Consider the following 20,857-nt stretch of genomic DNA (forward strand, 5'->3'; position numbering starts at 1 on the left):
CTGGTCATATGGTTTGATTTATCATGATCCAGGAAAGAAAGCACACTGAATCATTAGTAAACTCTGGGTTAGCTAAGCTCTATTCGATTTCATTGTGAGTAAAAGCGTTAGTATCTTTTCAAAATGACAGATACTTGAGTGATGAACACCATTTAAGTTCTAGGTCCCTGGCCAACCAGGGGTCTTGTTTTAACCTGTTATTTCAAGAGGTATAATGATATCCCTCAACAAAGCCATGCAGTAGTAAACAACACGAGTACTGCTTGTCTCGAAAGATTTCACACGGGCTCCTTTTTAACATAAGCAAATTAGGGAGAATTTAACAAGCAACCTTGTCACCAGTAATTATCTGAAGATGCCTTTTTCTTTGCAAGCCAGGCATGGGAATTTCTTCCCAACAATTCCAAAAACAGCACCAGAAAAGAAGCATTCTCTGCTGTGAACAAGCATTGCTAGTTACAGCAGCATCGCTGATGATCGAAAAAAAAGCAACGAAACAGTCTTTTTAAGTAAAAAGACTTGATTAGGAGATCTGGGTTTTATTTTAAAACGCCCCCAAACACCCCCATCTTTTTCAGAAATCAATTAAATATTTATAGTAATTTATTTTTAAAAATTAAAATAATAAATCACAAAACATTTGGAGTTTTCCACTTGCTATTTAGTTTTTCTCCCTGACAATGGATTTTTTTTGTGTCATACAAAATTACTCAGCCCCTTCCAATGATATTCCATTTGGTTGAATTCCAAATACTTTTTTAAGTGGGTATTTTTAATCAAAAGATGGATGTTCAAACTGAACACTTTTCTAGGTTACATATGAGAAAAAATAAAATAAAAATCCTAAACTAAAATATGTTCATGTTAGATGTACATTACCTTAGCTCTGGTAAACCTAGATTAGCTAAGGTGCACAGCATTGCTTTAACAAGTCCCACCATCAGAGGAATGGCTCAGTTTCAGCCGAGATTTGATTAAAAATCATATGCATAATCTGTAATTAGAAACCATTAGAAAGGGCTGAATAGGTACAAAAAAATTCCATTGCCCTGGAAAAAAAACAAAATCAGATGGTAAACTCCAAATATTTTGTGATGTGAAGGGGGTGAATACTTTAACAAGGCTCTGTATACAGTATGCACTGTCTGTTGCAGTACTTGTGAGGGCTTCTAAAATTATTTGCTTTAGCGCATACATACATTACACGTCCTATGACTTCTAATGGTATGTTTTTACACTGGGACCCTAGACACAAATAAAAGTGCTAATGACCAGAAAAGGAATATCTATGTTGTGCGTGTGGGAAGGGATATGCATTTCACTGCATCTTCATGTTCTCAATTAATTTTTAAATTGACTGCACACTGTATATTTGTTTTAACAGAGGAGTAAAACTGAGAACTCTTCTTCTGACCAAAGTCTGTTCATTTTCAGAGATTTCCTCCTCCTCTCAGTTCGGACAGTACTTCTGTGCCAGTTTTTTCTATCTCCAATGTCCAAGATATTACAGCACGTTTTTAAAAATACAGATGCAAACGTTTAGTTTTACAAAAATACTGCAGTAGGGTAACAAGATTAAACAGTATAGTCAGCATCACTGTCAAGTACTGCAATTGACCTTTAATAAAAAAAAAGAAAAATTCAAAAGGATCATTTGCACTCACGTAGCACAACCAACTATACCCGGGTCTATGAATACTTACTGTAGTCTAGATCACTATAAAACTAGTACAGAACACTATAGAACTGCACTGCAGAAAAAAATGCAACTCTTAAAGCTTCACAAGAGTAGTTTTCTGCATTAATGTTTAGAAAAGGCATATCACTATCAAACCTATGGAGGAACTTGAAATGAAGACATGACAAGAGGAAGTACAATAAACAGGTCTTGAGTATTTTGTGCTTCATTAAGTACAGTGTTTATTTTAAAGAGCAATACAATCATTTTTGTTGTGTATTAATATCATTATTGCATAAATCATACCTTTAACATGTCTTTATACTGTAGGTATCACCCATTCCTTAAATATTCTGTAAGTAAAGTTTCAATATCTCTGAGAATCTTCTTAATTTTTTTTTCAACACTTCCATGCTGCATGCTAAGTATTTGACTGTACTGAATTTTGCATTTTGAAAACAAAAAACAGACCCTTCAAAATCCATATGTCCTATTATGGAAAAAAAAAAACAATTGCGTTTATTAATTGCTGAACTACTTTCTTTCAGTTCTCCAAAATAACTTTCAAGCAAATCTGGTGAAAAAGTTGGATGTACAGTAGCCGACAGTGTTAGACAGCTGGTGATACCATGAAAAAAAAACATCAGGTCTTCTTTAGAAGACACTTCACACACCAACCACTTGTAAAGAAGAATGTATTCCACTGGGAACTCTGTTCATTTGTTTTCTTGAAATAACAGATATAGTATCATATGATATTTATTTATTTTCTTCTAATCCATAGTTGTTATAACAGTGTAAAATACTATGTTCAAAAGCCGTTCTTCATTCTCATAACATGGGTACTGTAGATTTTTTATATCTTGATGATATCCCAAATGTCTAAGATTTTTGCACACCAGTGAAGTTGGCAGTGATATGTGCAGCAAAAGAGTGAATGACCAAAACTGTCTCTGGGTGACCACTCTTTCACGAAGTCAGTATTGTCATTCTTAAGAACATCAGAATCCCATATTTCCACTGCTTTATTTCTACTTATTTTATCCTTTGCACACTCCCAAAGACTTCACTTGGCATATCAACTTTTCTCACAATTTTGGTACGACAGAATGCCTGTCTGCTTTGGATAGCTGGAATTCTTCAGAGATAATGAAATGAGAAACACCTGAAGCAGAAAATGAAGCAAAAAATATATCTTTGGAAAGAATCTTTAGTGACAAGATATGGACAAAGAGCTACAGCATAGCTGCTAAATCAGGAGTTGTTGCTCCTAAACCCTCTGTGTAATACATGAAGCTGGAGAGCCTTTATGAACACATACTGTACATGCTTTGCAGACAAACACGAGTATAGCAATACATTTGATCCTGTTTATTAAAACACTGGATTCCGCTGGGAAGTTATCTGGGAAGTGTGCCTGTATGGTGCCCTGTAGTTGTACAAAAGGAACAAAAGGAACAGTTTACATCCCTTTTCTACTATTTTCTGTCAGCTTGGATAAAACATGAAATAAAGTAGTTTTAATTAATCATTTCCAAAGTCACTTTATTGTGACCTTCACTTTCCTATCCTTCACTGTGATTCTTCTATCTTACATCCCACGGCCCTTTTAAAACGTACTAATTTGTAGTTAATCGTGAGATTAAGCTCAACTTTTTACCAGAAATCAACAGAGCATTCCAACTTCAATTAGTTGGGAGGTGATTTTTTTCATCTAAAAATACCTTTTTAGAACTATTTATTTATACTATTTTACAGTATTTCCATTATTTATTTTAGAAAGCTGTTAAAACTAGAATAAGCAAACATAGCATCAAAGAAACTACTGCTGATAAAATCTAAAACATAGAAGAGAGATGGTAAGATGGCAAGTGATATTTCTGGAGTACAGCTACACAACTAATTTTACTCTACTTTGAGTTAGGAGTCTTGTGCATTCACATATACCAAATATATACCAACCCCCCATTTGAAAATGTTTTTACCCAGAGTAAGAAAATACTTCTCAGCCACAATCCACAACAGGACAAACCCTTCAGGACACTGTGTCAGAAATTCAGGAATACTGTACGTGCTAGGCACTCAGTAAGGAGTAAGTTACAGATACAACCAGTATCTATCTGTCAAACAGTTAGTTGAATATCCAGTGTTTTATTTTTGAATTAATTATAACTTTATTACTTCTCTCATGCCCTAATATGTACAGCAGAAGCATTATCACCATGTAGATAGATCTGATAAGATCTCACAAGCTAAGCAAGTTTAGGCCTAGTTAGAGAGATCTCCTAAGAATGGAGGTGGCAACAGGTTGTTGTTGTAAGTAGTGTTGGTAAACCAGTAGGTGGTACCCCTCTCTCTGTACTAGACTTCCTAAACCAATTTCTTTGTATGGTGACTGGGGACACTGTACTGTAGGAAGTCCTGTCTCTTGGATGAGACATTAAGCTGTGATTATGTGGTTATTGAAGATCCTATGAGATTGCTTGTAATAGCAGAGGTGTCAGCCCTTATGTCCTGGCTAAATTCCACTCTGGGGCTGTGTACTATCACTTTCCTACAGTAACTCCCTTAATTAAATTAGTAAGGTTATTTCTAATTTCACCTGCCCTGCCTGCAGTGCGTACAAGGGGGTGCTGTACTTCAGTGGTGGATAAAGTACACTGTATGTGGAAAATGCTCTGGCACTCTCTAGAATGAAAATCACCATACAAAAGCAAGGATTTATTACATTATTAATTTGCACACTTCATACAGAAGGGTAAATACTTTTTTTTGACTACATAACTACAGAATGCTATGGAAAATATTTCAAACACAAGAGATTAAAGTACCATTTCCAGTTGCATTAAAAAAGTGTGAAGCAGTTATACATTATATACCTGTAAGTGCAAGTGGAAAAAAGTCAGACAGGGAACTACCTGTCAAATGCCTCTGAGACTTAAATAGGAAAACCACTAACGGCTAACATCTTGGAACAAACAACTATAGAATTGCTCAAATTGTATGAAAAACATCCTAGGATGCAACCTACAGCACACACTAGACCTTACACAGAACTACTGATGTTACTTGAAGATGGGAAAATTAAGAAAGAAAGCAAGAGGTGGTACTGTACTGTGTGTGATTACGGGCTGCTTTTATCTCATTAAATTAGGCAGTTGTGGACATACTTGCCCAAGCAATGTGATACAATCTTGTGTCATGTTTAACTTCTTATTCGTTTTTTCCCATTCTTCTCAGCCTGACCAGTCGGACAGCTTTTCTAAAAAAAAACAAACAAGTCTGTTTTTATCACCCTCAAAAGCTGAGGAAACATCTAGTAATGCCACACTCACTACTGAACAGCAGTGGACCACAATTCTGCGACAGGAAGCAGATCATTCAACAAAAGAAAACAAATTGAATATATATAGTACATATTAAAAAAAACAAAATGCATAGGTCTTGGAAATGTTAATAAGGAGAACTTGATTTTGTCAAGTAAAATGAAAGTCTACAAAATGACTTAAATCCAGTTATTTGAAAAAATGTAATCAAGTCATTTGCACCTTTCTCACAATCTTCACTATCTTTAGGCCCAACTACAGTCTAGTTTTCTTTTAGGTTTTGGATTTTCCCTAATACACAGTTAAATTGTAATGACATAATCACAATTTATAGTTTGAGAAATGCATATGTATTCTCTTACCAATCACCACGAAATAGGTACTTTAATTTGTGTGTACATACATCTTACTTTTCCACACATTTACTGTGATAAGACAAAACATAGAAAAAATATATTGTAATATTGTTAAAGAACAAAATAACTCAGATTTCAATCTAGGAATAGACAAAGTGTCAGAAATATATTACTATATACAGAGAAAGAAATATATGTACGAATGTTTATCTTGCTGTACCTAATATAAGAATGTCAGGAATTTAACAGTAGTATGTTATGACTGAATTCAGCCTCTCTTTTAGCCCAAAAGTACAAATTCCTTGAAGGATTTTTTAGTCAGCGTTTTCAAGAAGCAGGAAGTCAACAGCTTGCTTCACTGGCAAAGTCTGAGAGACTGCCTGCTTTATTTAATTGATATATAAGCATTTTCAACATGTTATGTCAACTTCACAGGTTTAAATTTATGACCGCAAAATGGAGACGTGTTGCCGTTACATGCGATCCAATTAAACCTTCAAACCACCAATGTTTGCCAGTAGCACTTTTTGTGGTTATATTTTTTAAACCTATTTTCCAAGGATTTAAAAGAGCAAATAATTTCTTCTCTACTTTTTGGAAAGGAAGCATGACTAAAACAGCATTCTATTTCACTCTGACTTCACTACACTTCTTGAGAGATAAGTTTATATTTTTTAATTGCATGTGGAGATGCATTTCCTGTATTGCTTTTTCAGTAATAAGGAACTCTATAATTTGCTGTGTTTTGTGTAGTTTCAATAGATTAAAAGATACGAGTGATATACTGTACATTGGACAACCCATATTGGGCACCTTATCTGGAGTGAATTACAGATCCAATACAATTTTGCTAGTGTGTGAAGTCCAGATTCAAATTCTTGTTTTCAAAATAGAAGACTTTTTGTTTAAATACAGCTGTTTTAACAATAGTTTTTTCCTTCTATTTGTAAAGCATCAAATGCTATACGGGGAAGCACTTTGTTGAAAGTAGTTAACAAAAAAGATTAGGAAATCAGTGCATGTTTTATTTTTCTTTTCTAAGCACCAGGAAAGCTCGCTCAATCATGAGTGAATTGTCAAACATATAGATTCTGGTAATGTACAGTATGATTGGCCAGAAGAATAAAACAAACTTAGCAAGCAAATACTCAGTCTTGTAAAACAACCGTCTCACGGCAGATTAAATATGATATCAAAGGTAAATGTTGTTTTCAACAGACCTGCCTAATTTAATGGTAATTATTTAAAGACAAAACCCACTTCTTTCCCCACTTCTGTTCCATAACCATGCAGACCTTGTCCACTGTAAATTACTGTAAAATCTTTAGTGATATGTACTTGTATTTTTTCTCTTACTTTTTAATGTTTCAAATGGGAACTTTCTCTGTGCATCAGTAATGATATGTTTGCGTTTTAGATTTTGAGGGAGATTACATGCACCTGCACTTCAGACAGGAACAGAGAGATAACGCTATTATATACAATTAGTGTCACCCATAGGCCTTGCATTGTGTGGCCTGGGAAATGGACTCCACTGGGTTAAAACAGAAACAAACTCTGGGAATTCAAGTAACCTCTAGATATACAACAAGTGTCTTGTGAGAATGTTATGCTAATGAGAGATAATACATTGTTTTTTCAAGCAGCTCTACTGACAGTGTTATAAACTTTAATAAACATCTGTTTTTCCTGTCAACATCTGCTGTTTGTCAAGGTGTTTTTCATTCTGATGGCTTTGGTGAGAAAAAGTAAACCACAATATTTTTTAGTGTATTAAAAAACACATTCCACTATGTTGGCCAACAATATCTGTGCATAAACGAATGAGTTAGAAATAGCAAGATAATACAATTTATGGTTTTAAGATATTAAAAATGTAAATGAAAAATAATAGATTATATAGCGCTGGAAGACTCAGATATGATTGAGTTTTCAAGTAAATACATGATATTTTCACAATAACCAAAGTGCATCAATGAAAAAATAGTCTCCTTAACCCTAAAAAAAGAAAAATCCACTTTTCCTGTTGAGGAAAGTGGCTTGATAAAATTTTATTTCTAAGCTTAAAAAACTTTGAACTGTTGAAATATTCTGCATCAGTACACTTGCAAAGTAACTTTACCATTTACTGTACCTATACAGTTACCAGCATTCAAGTTAAAATAAATTGCTTCTTTATGTGGACACATATGGGGGCACTCCATTAAGTCACTTACAGTTAGTTACTGTAAGTAAAATTTGTTTTAATTTATTTCTTGCCAACCCCCTCAATTTCCTATTCTCTCACCTGTACAAAAACCCCACTCGTCCCCTCTGTTCATCTCCCTTTTCTCTGCACTTTCAACATTTTTCTGATGAAAATGAAAACCTACACTTCCACAGAACTTAACCACAGAGCTCTCTACAACACAGAGAGCAAGTAAAGATGAGTATGTGGGATATTGCAACATCCTAAGACAGGATTTCAGCTCATCCAGTCATGGCTTTGTCATTTGCTTACTGGAGATTTCAGGGTTACTTGTAAGAAGAACTTCAGTGAATGTGTCCAAGACTTCGGAGCTTGCCGAAGACAGCTGAAGCACATACCCATGGGCAGAACATGTGCACGTTAACTCACACACAGCTCACATTGCAAAGTCATTGGATCACAAAGATGTTAAATTTGGAACCTTCATTGAGCTTAATTTTAATATCGTAAAGCAAAATATAGTAAGTATATGCAAAACACAGCACTAGATGTACACCTTGTTGTTACCTCATTTAAAACCTACCTACCTCTGTAACTTATGCAAGTATTTTTCAGGACGTAATATAAGATTAATTACTTCTTATTTGATAGATGTGAAGTTCCTAGAGCTCTGCTACTGATCAGCACTGGCTCTAATAAGAAACTAGCCATCAAGAATATTCAAGCGTAAATAAAGTAGGATATATATTTTAAAAAAAAAATATTTGAACAAACATGTATTGGAAATATATTGTTTGTAAATTACACATCACCGAATGTCACCTTACAACATTGTGGGGTGTGATTAAAAGTAATACTTTAAACTTACACTCTGTGGAAGGACATTAAGTCAACACTGCACCAGTGTAATAAACAATTTAAACCAGCCATCCTGCTTCAACTGACATTAAACTAAAAAATGTTATCTACATTAGACTAAAACTTCAAAAGTAGTGGTGTACAGAGCTGTATGTCCTGCTTGGCAAGGTGCATAACATTTTTTAATTTCCCCACTTTTATGTAATAAGTATAAACCAAAACCTGTAACTACTGAGTTACCCTCTATCAGTCTAATTTAATTTCTCCATTGAACATCAGTGAAATTATGTTTTTCTTTCAAACTACTTAATTAAAAAATACTCTGCACTCTTAAAAACAAAACTTAATGATGTGTCAATTTTCCAGTACCTGCCACAATCAATTAACGTAATAGAGCTGGAGTACCTCAATAATGATTTAAGACAGTGTCACTGTCTCATGTAACAGATTTAACTCTTAAGCTCTTATTTCTAAAGTACCACACAGTAAGGGCACATAATAGTTATATTAAAATACATTATAGTTTAAAACAGCTAATTTTAAGCAATTCTTGCCTAAAAAGTAATTTCAAGCAGCTTTTTTTTTGCTTACTTGGTATTTGGAATGGAAGGTGCAACATCAACACTTCAACTGTGAGCCCCATTGAAAGAGCCAGGTAGTGTCTTATCTCAACCAAAGGCTGAGAAGGGAGGTAGCTCAAACATTTCTCAATCTCAATCTATTTCTTTACACTAACATGGAGTACTTTGGAACAAGTAAAGGTTTATTCCATGCTTAAAAGAAAAAGACGCAATGTTTTGGGTGTGGAGCCTTCTTCAGGTGTGAAGAAGCTAAAGAAGGCTCTACAGCCGACACATTATCTCTTTTCTTTTCGGTATGGAATAAACTTTTACCTGTTCCTTTGCAGCCTACGCATGCTGACATACACTAGCTACCTACAGGAGTACTTTGGAGTACTTATTTATATAGTTTTTTATTTTTACATTCTCAATGTTCAGAAAGAGTGATATTAAGAAAAGTACCCTGTAAATGGGATTTCACCAGATATGTTGTCTTTTCTGCTAATCAATGCTTTTAGTTGTCTTTTCTGCTAATCAATGTTTTTATTATATACACACTTAATAGTACCCTTAGCCAATCAACAAAAGTAAACAAAAAAACTTCTGAATCGTGTATGTAAACTGTAAACTGTTTCAAAGATACATTGGCTGTTTTCTAACCCTTTCTTCTGTTCCTCTTTTTGTTGGCTTTAAATGCAAATCACATAAAAAACCTTGTAGCAAAATGTAAGAATTCTGGTTAATTTATGTCAAAATGTGTAAGACTAAGCACAACATTCCAAAGTGTTAACTATGGGTATTAGTTAACACAACTGAAAGACATACACACTGACACATGGTCTCTGATTATTACTGCCTTGGCTTTTTAAAGACTACTTAATACTACAAACATTTTTAAATGATATATCAGTTTTAGTATAAACAGCATGTAAGTATACTGGTAGTGTTCAAAAGCCCTAGTTTTTTCAACACTGAGTTATTTTTCAGCACAGAAAGAGGACTCTAAGAACCTGCTCACGAAAATAATCTTTGTGACTTGCTTCTTTTGTGTGCTTATTTAAATTGAAAAAATAAAGGAATGCATCAGTGGCTGAAACAAACAACGATATGGAGTTGCTCCACACCAGTCCTGGTTTTCCTATTCAACAGAAGAGAAATTTTCATGGATACAAAAGCAAGATTACTTTTAACCATCTATAATTGTCGGAATTTTAAATCAGTGAAGCTATTTAAAAATCTCACAGTTTTAATTGCAAAAACTAATTCAAATCATTCATTGTTCACAATGAGAGGCGACACTGCCCTGCTCTGCAAAGTAATGTACGGTAATTAGTGACATCAGAATTCAGTCCTCTAATCTCCTTACAATGTATACTGTAAGTATAGATTTGAAATATATTGACTGCTAATACTTTTCCATACCATGGGAGAACAGATGCTTTGTCAACGATTACCACTTTAAACTGCTTGAAATCTCCAAAGGTCAGATTTCTAAGACTTCCTCTGGGTTACTATGATTTACAAAGAATTAAAGCTGTCATTTCACACACTCCTCACACTACTATCATTGACAGTGATGACAATGAAAGGACAGCAGTTAAAACCAACTGTATGTTAAGAAAAGATGCAATTGCCTGTTTCATGATGGTGATACTCATGGCTCCTAATGCAAGAGTTCCTTTATAAACCTTTTTGCCTTGTACATTGGTTTGCAAATGGCGTGACCACCAAGTAGACTGAACTTTTTTGTCTTGAATCAAACAAAAACTCATACAATGGTTCGGTATATTACACCCTTAGAAACCTAGCTTTTGTTCTGCTGATTTACTTTTTGGAGAATTTCCCTGCTTTTTTGGTAGGCTCATAGGGCTTGCGCAGAATGCTGGGAGTTTCCTCCATGACCCTAACAAGCAGGTCATCGATATAGTCCTCCAGCTCCCGGATGTGGGCATCTTTTTTCTTTACTACTTCCTTCTGCTTGATTAGCTCCTGGACCACCTCCTCAAAAGACAGGTTGCTGTATGAGTGTACACTGGCTGGGGTTTCTTCCTGCAGTTTGAAGACAAAAAGAGATGTATCTGTTATATTCTTCAATAAGTGTTAAGATTCCCTAAACACACTAATGGAGCACATCCTGTATTTGGCGCTATAGAAAGCAGATTATGGATATTTGTAAACAGGAAAAATATTCAAATCAATATCTTATACAAACAGTTGCAGATAATTACCTTGGTGAATTTAAGTAGTTATAAATTAGACTCTTACATTAGTGGAAAGTAATAAGTCTCCTATAAGAAAAAGAATAACTATACAGAAATGTACACAACTTCTTAAAAGTTGGACCTATATCGGACCATATGTAAGATATGACTTTCTGAAGTTCTCCATGTGAAAGGTGGAAATCTGCACAGGTCAGGAATGTGACTACAGTTTTTTTTCCAGTGTGTTCATGTTAAAGACATGGTTCTCTTTATTTTCAAAACAGTATTCATGCAGTCTGGCTCATGAAATCCTCCACCATTTAATTTGTCATTTAAATCTTAGAATACAATTGCACAAAACAGTACCACCCCATAAATGACCTGACCTTCAAGCAATGAACAGACACATAGTGCTATTAAGACTGTATACTTCAGATTTATTTTTTTCCCAAGGGAAAGGGATGATGAAGTTCTCACTCCCAAACTTACTGGACTGATAAAAAAATAAAATAAAGATCATTATTCTTTATTTAGAGGAACATCTGGGAGCAATATTCTGTACAAAAGAAACCTTTCAGAACTCATTAGGAAGGACAAGAGAGTTTAGAACTGCTTAAAACATTTTAATTAGGTAGAGTTATCATTCCTGTTGAGAACATACTCCAGTTAACTTGCATTGTTACTTTATTTCAATCTGTAATACAACTACATGGCGTAAACAGATTATGCTCTAATACAAGGACATTAAAGCAATCACCTAAAACATAAACACAGAACAGCAGCAACAACAAGTTAAATAACACACAGCTTAAAAAAGTCAGACAAGCAGGACGGGTGAGGGAGATTTGTTAAGGGAATTTCTCATAACTATGGATATATTCTTTTGTCAGTTAAGAGAGGGACTATTACTCTGCTATTGCCTAGACATATCTGTGCAGAAGGCTCAAAGAGATGGATGTGTTGACTAACTCCTGACACAAAAAGGTTCACAAAACCCAATTTACCTTACCATCATCTTCACCAAGTTAGGGGATTTTTCAAAACAAAGACAAAAAGGAAGACAAGAATAATTCAAGGCCAATGGCACATCGGTGTTGTATGGCTTAAAGTGCTAAAAGCTTTCTGCATGGAGAGCAATCAAAAGCTTTTCTGTTATACATCCATTCAACGAGCTTTGGAAAATTACTTTCAGAAGCTTCTGTGTAAATTTTGATAGCATGAATAATTTCAGATCTGCTTCGAGATGACAAACAACAGTCTATAGGATTCAAACATGCATCAAGTACCACAAAGGAAAACATATTTTGTATATTCTTTTCCACAAATGAAAAAAAACAGTTGTCACATATAACATTCTGAGTTGCATAAGAGCTACTGACCAAACAGTCACCTGAATGAAAACTGTAATGCATATGATATAGTTGAGGACAAAATAACAAAGTCATATTAAATAAATTGACAAAGAGGTTCCCAACGTATTTGCAAAAGTTGAACTAAATATTCACCATACAGTAAAACATGCAATATTGACTGGTGTCTTATAAAAAGGATCTATGCAAAAGAAAGAAAAAGGAGAGGGAGAAGAAGAGATAAGGTGAACACTTGGCATTCTCCAGTTGTCTCATTATTGCTCTAATGAGGAACTTTGCTCTGGGAATATTAGACCAGCTACTTTCACATCTCCTGCCATCCTCCCTCCAGTGCTTAATTAGGCCTTTAAGCACTCAGGCTGCCTTTTCAGCTGGCCATTGCTTTGCACACTGTAACAGATGTTGGCACTGACTCACAGGAGGCCCTCAGAAGACCTGGAGATTATGACCTTTATCCAGACTAAAAGTCACTTCAGGGGCTAATAATGAGAAGATACAAGTAAAATTGTCTATATCATCTGCATCATTTACACTCTGTCAGGGGATTTTTTCCCTTAGAAAAAAATACTAATGGCGTAAATAGCAATTATTTTGAAGTTTAAAAAACTAACACCTTTAGCATAACAATAATTGCCATTAAAGATACTTAGTGTTACAGACGCATTGAAGCACAAAAGCAATTTATTTTTTTTCTTTCTCTTTTCCACTTTTAAATTCTTAAATAAGGCAATTTACACGTCACATTTCACCAACGAGCTCCAATTATGAAGAAGTACGGGATAATAAATCCCATGACCTGGAGGAGTACAATAATAACTTTACACAGTCTGTAATTATGAGCAGATCAAAGACAATGGCCATTGTTTTCAACTGTTAATTAGATAATGGCGCACTTATAGCAGAATGTCAAAGATGATTCAGCTAGGGGATCCAGCAATCAATTTCTGATGTTTAACAAGCCAAAGAAAGTATCCAATTAAAAGTGAGCAGTGTTTTAAACAGCTGTTTTGCTTAAGTGATTAAAAAACATAATAATGTACTTTATCTGGCATCTGAAGCTCTTGTTTGTGGCTGTAAAAGGCATCTCACAACATCATTCTAGACAGCTTTAATTAGTCGTGGAAGATTTTCATTGCTTCCTACAAAAGAGGGCAATGAAAATTCTCTGATTTTATGCTCCGTTTTCTGCTGGAAACATGAGGCCTGGGAAAGTTGTTTTGATCAGATCCAAGTGCATCCAGCATAGGATTTGTCTGATGTTTTTCTCTGGATGTATCCTTTGTCAACTGCATTTTTTAAGAAGCATTCCAAATCCTTATATCTTGAAACATAAATTAATTGTCTCTGACGATCAGTTTTCCAAATCCTCAGCTTCTTAAAATAGGTGCAGCTGCTTATTTCGCACAGCTGTAGGTTACTGTTACTGTAGGTTTTAAAAGGTGTATTGGTTTTAATTGCAAATTATCAGACTTTTTCCACACTTACAAACAAGAGGATAATTACCTGATACAAAAGAAGGTCTGGGATTTTCACATTCTTTCTGTTCAGTGTAAAGTGCAAAGTCAAATTCTGTCAGGAATGAGTGGTCATGTACTGATTCTATTTTTAGAAATGTTTGTGACAAGAAAAGACTCAAAAAATGTTATCGACAGTATGCATATTATCAAAGAACTGATACTGAATTGATGCAAGAATTTAGTGTGAGCACTTTAAAAGGAAACTACAATACTATTTTTTATATCCTGGGGTTGGAAAAAGTTGGCATTTCAAATTACAACAAAAGTCAAATGTACACAGTAACGTGTACCTCCAATTTACATCACAAAATAGACTAAATTTCCAGATAAGTGCAGCGCCATATTCTGCAATTCAGAACGAGGCAACAAAACTTCTGGTGAAGCAGCCTCATTACATTGTTAACAAGCAGACTTATAAAACCATCTCTTTTAGTCCAATAGAAATACTGCCCTCACCTTTTGCTAACAAATACTACTTACTACTTACTAACTCTGCATGAAGATCATATAGGAACATTTTTCCAATGCCATCTGCACAACCTGCACTTATTCGTTCGAACGTCGCATTACATTAGTCATTACAGTGACTAGTGAGCAGGAATTTGTGCTAACTCTCACTCTAGGGTTTGCGACAACATGGTGACTTACAGACTTTCACAAAGTTCACGCTTTTATGCTGAATTCGATATTTGTCATTTTTTTTCTATACTGTCAATTTATTAACTTTGTTACCAAGAATTAATAACAGGTCTGAGAACTAATTTCTCAGTTCCGTTTTAAATGATCCATGCTAGGAAACCCTTCATTTATTGTAAAAACTGAAGAAAAACAATTTTTTTTAAAAAGACTGCAGCAATAGGAACTATTTTAAATCTCACCTTAAAAATGGCAAAAATATAAAACCTTGTGTAGGATGTATAATGAAGCACACTGAACTGTCAGATGATGACATGCAAGGCCAAAAACCTGCTCATCTATAACCCTGATACCCTGACATTTACTATTGTCCAATAAAAAGGCTTGATTTAGAAAAGAAAAGATAACCAGTTACTGTACATTATATGAAATTTATAGGGTTCCAAAGTGGCTCTTCTGAAGTCTAGGCTTGGAAAGTAGGATGGGCCCTGAAGCCTAGAGCTTACCAGTCCTTTTCCATATAAGCCTCAAGTAAATTGTGAAAAGGAGATAAAATAGTGGCAAAACAAACAAACGGAGGAGAGCTGGCGATGGGGTACTCCCAGCTGGTAGACAAATCGTTTTCTGTTTTACTTTTATGCTAATCATCGTAAGGCATAATTAGAATTTAACAGTAACATTGGCTATTAAACTGTTTTTATCTTCTATTTACAGTAAATGGTCAGACTTGTTTCATGTCACCAGAAAATAGGAGCAGCATGCCAAAAAGGTCATTTTTATATAGTTTTTCCACTGTTACTGTAAAATGCACACTGTGATTTTGGGCTGTATATGTTACATTTCAACAACTCTCACCCTTAACAGCACAGTATTCTAGAGCTGAGGCATTAAATTCACTACTAAACAAAACATCTTATGGAAAAATAGAAAGTTTGATGAGTTTAAAGCAAAACAAAAGTAAAGAAAAGTGTAATGTCCTTTTTGTGTGATACATTACATAGTTTATATCCTCAGGGTTATTTAGTGGCAAACAATTGATGTAACTGCAGGACAGAGCAATTCCAAAATAATTAGTATTATCTTAATAAATCAGTTAATTTGCACCCATTAAATGACATGTACTTTCTTACTTTTTTCTTGGCTTGATTTTCTTTCTTGTTCGGTGACGTGTGTTTGTTTGGACTGATGTCTTCACTGCTCATAGGCTTCTTTAAATTGGAGCTGCATAAAAAATAAAGAAAATAAATTACACAGAATTTACAAACAAAACTTGTTTGGGAATTTGTAAGATAATTTTACGCATTCACTCTTTATTGGTGATCATCCTCAGCAGCTCTAATTGTGCTGCATCTATTGCTATACAGTATGTGGCATTGCATGATTAAGGGAAAAGAGATGCTTGTGAAAAACGAAAGTTACAACAACTTTCATAATGCATAATGCTGAAATAATGCTGAATTTAGACAGTTTCACAGCTTCTTCTAGCTGCTGTGATGTCTCTCAGTCCCACATAGGTGGATATGCCAATCCAACTTTCCCTTAATAGGAACAAACCAAAGAAATCTAATACCAAAATGATCTGGGGCACAGTTTTTCTGTACTCCTCCCTCTATTGATCTTGGTGCACTAATTCAGACTCATTAACATGAATTCAATTCATTTCAATTTAATTCCATTCCTACTGCCTGAGAGGGAACATAAGTTTGGAACTTATTTCTCTTAATAACAATAACCCACTGTAGAAAGCGAGATATTATCATCACTATTTCTATTAGCAATGCTTAATTTTACTTCATTTAACTGTGGTGATTTTCTACCGTTGCACATAAACCCTCATATATCAGTGCTCTCTGGTTTTACTATTATAAAATAGGCCCTTTCATTCTTACATGCAAAGAAAAAACCTGATCCAGATTCTAGGTCAGCCTGTTCTTGGCAAGAAATCATTTAAACTGTGTTTCCCAGAGTGCTCTTTCTTTAGCTTTTTCTACAGTTTCACATGCATATATCATGAACACTCAAAATCCTTCCTCTCCACAGGTGAAAAGACATGCACCGTATAGGAATAGCCAAACTCAAGCCAGCTCATGAGCAAGCTCAAACGAAACAAGAGGGAGTTCGGGTTACAAGGAAGGTCACAGCTGCAGAAGCTAAAAGAGAAGGTGGTCCATGAAGCAGGTCCTGGCAAATTCTCATTATCCCAGGCTGTAACAATGATCTGAGAGGCAGTGGCCTACTCCCTGTAGAAGGCAGTTCAATGAGAGACCTCTTTCATCATGCATTGTGTGAACTCTGAAGACAGGAGACCTCCCTCTCAGTTCACCTCTTAATGTTTGCATTGATGTGTCAAAGATGTGACGGACTGCCTCATTCATGGGTCAAGCCTTTTCTTTTCTTTTATTCTATTTGATCTCCCGCAGAGGGGAAAAAATGAGTTAAGTGGACTGGATCAAATTAGCTCTGGAGAAAACCGAGAACGTTTCCACTCAAGGAAGTGTGGCGACAATTTGTAATGTCTTTTCAATGGAAAAAGTGCCATTCCCATGTCAGACAAGCTATTGGATACACTTGTGTGACACAGAGCTTTCCGTGCTCATGAGAATATGAGGGCAGGTAGCTCATAGCTCGGGGGCAGGGAAAAAGATCCCATCTCATAACATCCTGGGTACCATACTACTTAAAGAAGTGATTAACAGCTAGTATGAATGTACACATGCTTGCTTTAAGATCAGGACGTATACATTTATTTTGAAGATGTTTTACAATATTCTTTATCCTTTGGAATCAAATATGAATACCCATAGTAAATTGTATGTTTACAAAACTGTTTGCAGCTCCCAGTAAGTTAGTCCAAATGACAGAATCGTGCAATCAGTGGCGAGGCAAGGTGTTTCACTGTGTGTCCTGTAACCATTATAGTTAGCAAGTGTTAGAAACACTGATTTTCAATCTAGAACTTTAATCAGAAAAACAGCCCTGATTAAAAGCCAGTCACTTGCTTATTAATGGAATGCCATGACATTATGAAATACAAACATGTGTGAAGAGAAAGGGTAGTATCTGCCATTCTTATCTGAGCAAGAAAGATTTGTCATACACGGACATGCAGAGTTCTCTAGCTCAAACTAATATTCCAATAAAACAGTAAAAAGACAATCTTCAGAAAAACCAGTAAAGCAGCCAAATTTCTTCTCAATAATTGAATTCAATAATTCCATTTTATGGTTTTTCTATAACTTGGAAGTTTCTTGTAGCTATACAGTACAAGAGCTAAGTTAATTCCTTTAAAAAGTACCAAATACAAGAGTAACCATGGAGTACATTTTCCTTATTCTGATTCAGTTTGGATTTTGGCATTATTTATAATTTATGCATGAAAGATTAGTTCTAAAGTCAGTCCATGTAATCTCTGAAGGTAGGGTTCTTTATATGAAATACAGTCAGAACAGGCCGACAAGCCAATGGCAGGTCTTTCACAATCAATAATTGTTACAGGAAGGAAAAACACAAGGAAACCTTCAGTACAGTACATTGCCATAACTAATACTGTATACTTGTATGTTTCTAATATCAGAGTGTTGTTACATACAAGTCTTAGTTTCTCACAGAACACAAAAAAATGTAAGCCTTCAGTCTAGTATCAAGCTTTTCCACAAATGGTATTCAACAGCACATTTGCTACCTTGCTTTTTAGTCAACCTCAGCATTAACCTATGTGGTTTCCAAATCATCTCCAACATCTATCTCCATGTCTGATGACATTGAGAAGAACTCATTAATTGACTGGCCTGTATCTCTGTGGATCTTGTTAATTACCTTACGTCTTCCTCAGAGGGCCTTGTTAATATGCCCAGTCTCTCCAAAGTGCTGCTAATGGCACCTTCATTCAGATAAACAGGGCTCTCCGGTAGCGCCTGTCAAGTACTGTAAATTGAGAAATTTTCACATGGTGCCATTGTTGAAATAAGGGCTTCAGTGACCTTTCCAAAGAGGAGAGGCCATCTGATTTACAGTGCATGATGTGGTTCATAAGCATGCGGAGGGAAAGTCTAAATTAGGGTCTTTCCACCTCTGCCCTACACTTCTAAAGATTTCCGGATTTCTTAATTCTGTCCTCCACATAAGATAACACACTGACTGGCAGGTCACATTATACTCTTTCTCTGTTACTGTAGTTTTTGGTAAATACAGTGCATATTTCTTTGTATAAAAACACAATTAAATATGCCAGAGTAAAATCTAAAAGTTGGCATATTCAGGGACATCTTTTGTTTAATATAGTTATGATAAAAAAATCCTTTCCCTTTTTACATGCAAGATATTCAGTAACCTGTACAGGTTATCTACAAGAATGTTTTGATCTCATTTATCAGCTGCTCTACTTTGTTATTTAACTCTCTAAGAAATGCAGGATACAACTTACCAAATTAATTTGCTGTGTCTTCACAGTATAGTAATGCACACAGCTTGTCGGCTACTTTCTTATATGTACAATAGCAGCATTCACACTGTGTCACTCAGAAAAAAATGGAAATGGAAGCAAAAATACCTTTTTCAAACAATAGTACACATACCTTATCTTTGAAGCTGTGTTGCTAATCTTATAGTTGAAGGTGAAGGGGTTGGTATCACTGTGTAGATCGTCACTGAAAGGATTCGGAGAGCGCAGGTCAGTGGAGCTGCCAGACCTAGCTCCATTGCTCATCTTTTTGCCATCTTTCTTCCCCGTAACTCTCTCCAGGAGGCTGACTTTCTCCTTCTTCTCCTTTTTCTCTGGCTTGTCCCAGTACGTAAGCTGTTCACTCTCGAAGGGGTTTCGGTTCCGTGGGAGGGTGGCGTATTTCTGAGGCAACGAGTCAGAGATGTCTGCAAAGGGGTCGCTCTGGCCACCCTCGCTCTCACTTTGACTTGGCAGGTTGGAGGGCACCTCACTCTGAGACCTCCGATGAGGTGAGCCACCACTGCCTGTGAAGGGCGAGGCAATTAAATCCATCTTAGTTAACATCACACAGACCTATACTATCAACCTGGTAAGTCAATAATCAGCATCCTTAAATGACAGTAAGGGGGAATTAAGATTTTCTATGGCCAATATTATTAGCCTACTTTTTTCTCATATCAGCTGGTACCAAGACTAATACCATTACATTCCACTACACAATTATCAAAATTTATGGGCGATATTTCCTTTTTGCATTTGCAGGAAAAAATATTACTTGTCACGTTAGCTCAGTCATCCAAAGTAGTCCCTTTCTCCGTGGCCCAGCAGTAGACCGGTGTCCCAGCCAGAGCAGGAGCCCTACTGCGCTGTTAGTCCCTCTGTGTGCTTCAGGAAGAGATATTGATTTCCACAACCTTAACCTTCGCTAGTACAAGAGGTGGATTTAGTTCAGAAAACTAATATAAACGGTGGCGCATTGCTGTCTTGCAGCGCTAGGCCCTGGGTTCAGTTCCTGGGGAGCCATCTGCAAAGGGTTTGTACGTTCTCCCTGTGTTTTAGGGGTGGTTCCTCCCACTTTCAAATGACATACTGGTAGGTTAAAAGGCTTCTGAAAAAACTGGCCCATGTGTGAGTGTGTGTGTGTGTGTCTTCATGTCTGTCTGCCCTGTGATGTACTGTGATGGTCCAGTATCGGGTGTACCCTGCCTTGCGCCCACTGCTTGCCAGGATAGGCTCCAGCTACCCTGTGACCCGGTACTGGACAAAGCATGTGGAAAATGGATGGATGCATGGAAGTAATAAAAAGAATAGTCATCCATTTTATAAAACGTTTTGCGATTGTGCTTACAGAAAAGGTGAAATAGAAACACACCTTCACGTCCTAATTAATGCTTAAGAAGTTATCAACTAAATGATAAACATGTCAATGTCATTAACTTGACCACAACAGAATCAGCACAAACATTTGTAACTTCGTGTGCAAAATTCAACCCAACAAATTTGCCACACAACTGAGCTTCAGCTTTGAAACGGAAATCAAATGCAGTAACAAGCAGGGTAGTTCAAGACAGAAGGCAGAAAAGAAACTGTTGTGGTTTGTTACGTACTAAAAGTAGTATTCATAATAATAAAACACCATTCTGATTTTTTTAGCAGCAGTAAAATAAAGTAATAAAAGGGGTGGCCAGACATAAACCTCCTGCTGGGTAGAGTATAAAGAGGTTCC

The 20,857-nt window shown here is 35.8% G+C and overlaps 1 protein-coding gene across 2 annotated transcripts in view; it reads right to left on the minus strand.

Annotated features, from left to right (window-relative positions):
* Positions 1 to 1,888: 1,888 nt before the first annotated feature.
* The window catches only part of LOC102682903 (rab11 family-interacting protein 2), a 38,533-nt gene continuing 19,564 nt past the window's right edge, over positions 1,889 to 20,857 (minus strand). The window contains exons 3-7 of one of the 2 annotated variants that reach the window (XM_069189087.1): positions 19,265 to 19,655; positions 15,821 to 15,911; positions 10,795 to 11,015; positions 4,849 to 4,940; positions 1,889 to 3,107 (exon numbers count right to left, since the gene is read on the minus strand). In XM_069189087.1, coding sequence (XP_069045188.1) covers positions 4,892 to 4,940; positions 10,795 to 11,015; positions 15,821 to 15,911; positions 19,265 to 19,655 — 752 coding nt within the window. In that variant the 3' untranslated portion in view covers positions 1,889 to 3,107; positions 4,849 to 4,891. Of the gene's footprint in view, positions 4,941 to 10,794; positions 11,016 to 15,820; positions 15,912 to 19,264; positions 19,656 to 20,857 lie in introns of both variants that reach the window. The other variant, XM_069189086.1, reaches the window with a different exon arrangement.

This window comes from Lepisosteus oculatus, chromosome 4, assembly GCF_040954835.1.
Source record: "Lepisosteus oculatus isolate fLepOcu1 chromosome 4, fLepOcu1.hap2, whole genome shotgun sequence".
NCBI classification, from domain to species: domain Eukaryota; kingdom Metazoa; phylum Chordata; class Actinopteri; order Semionotiformes; family Lepisosteidae; genus Lepisosteus; species Lepisosteus oculatus.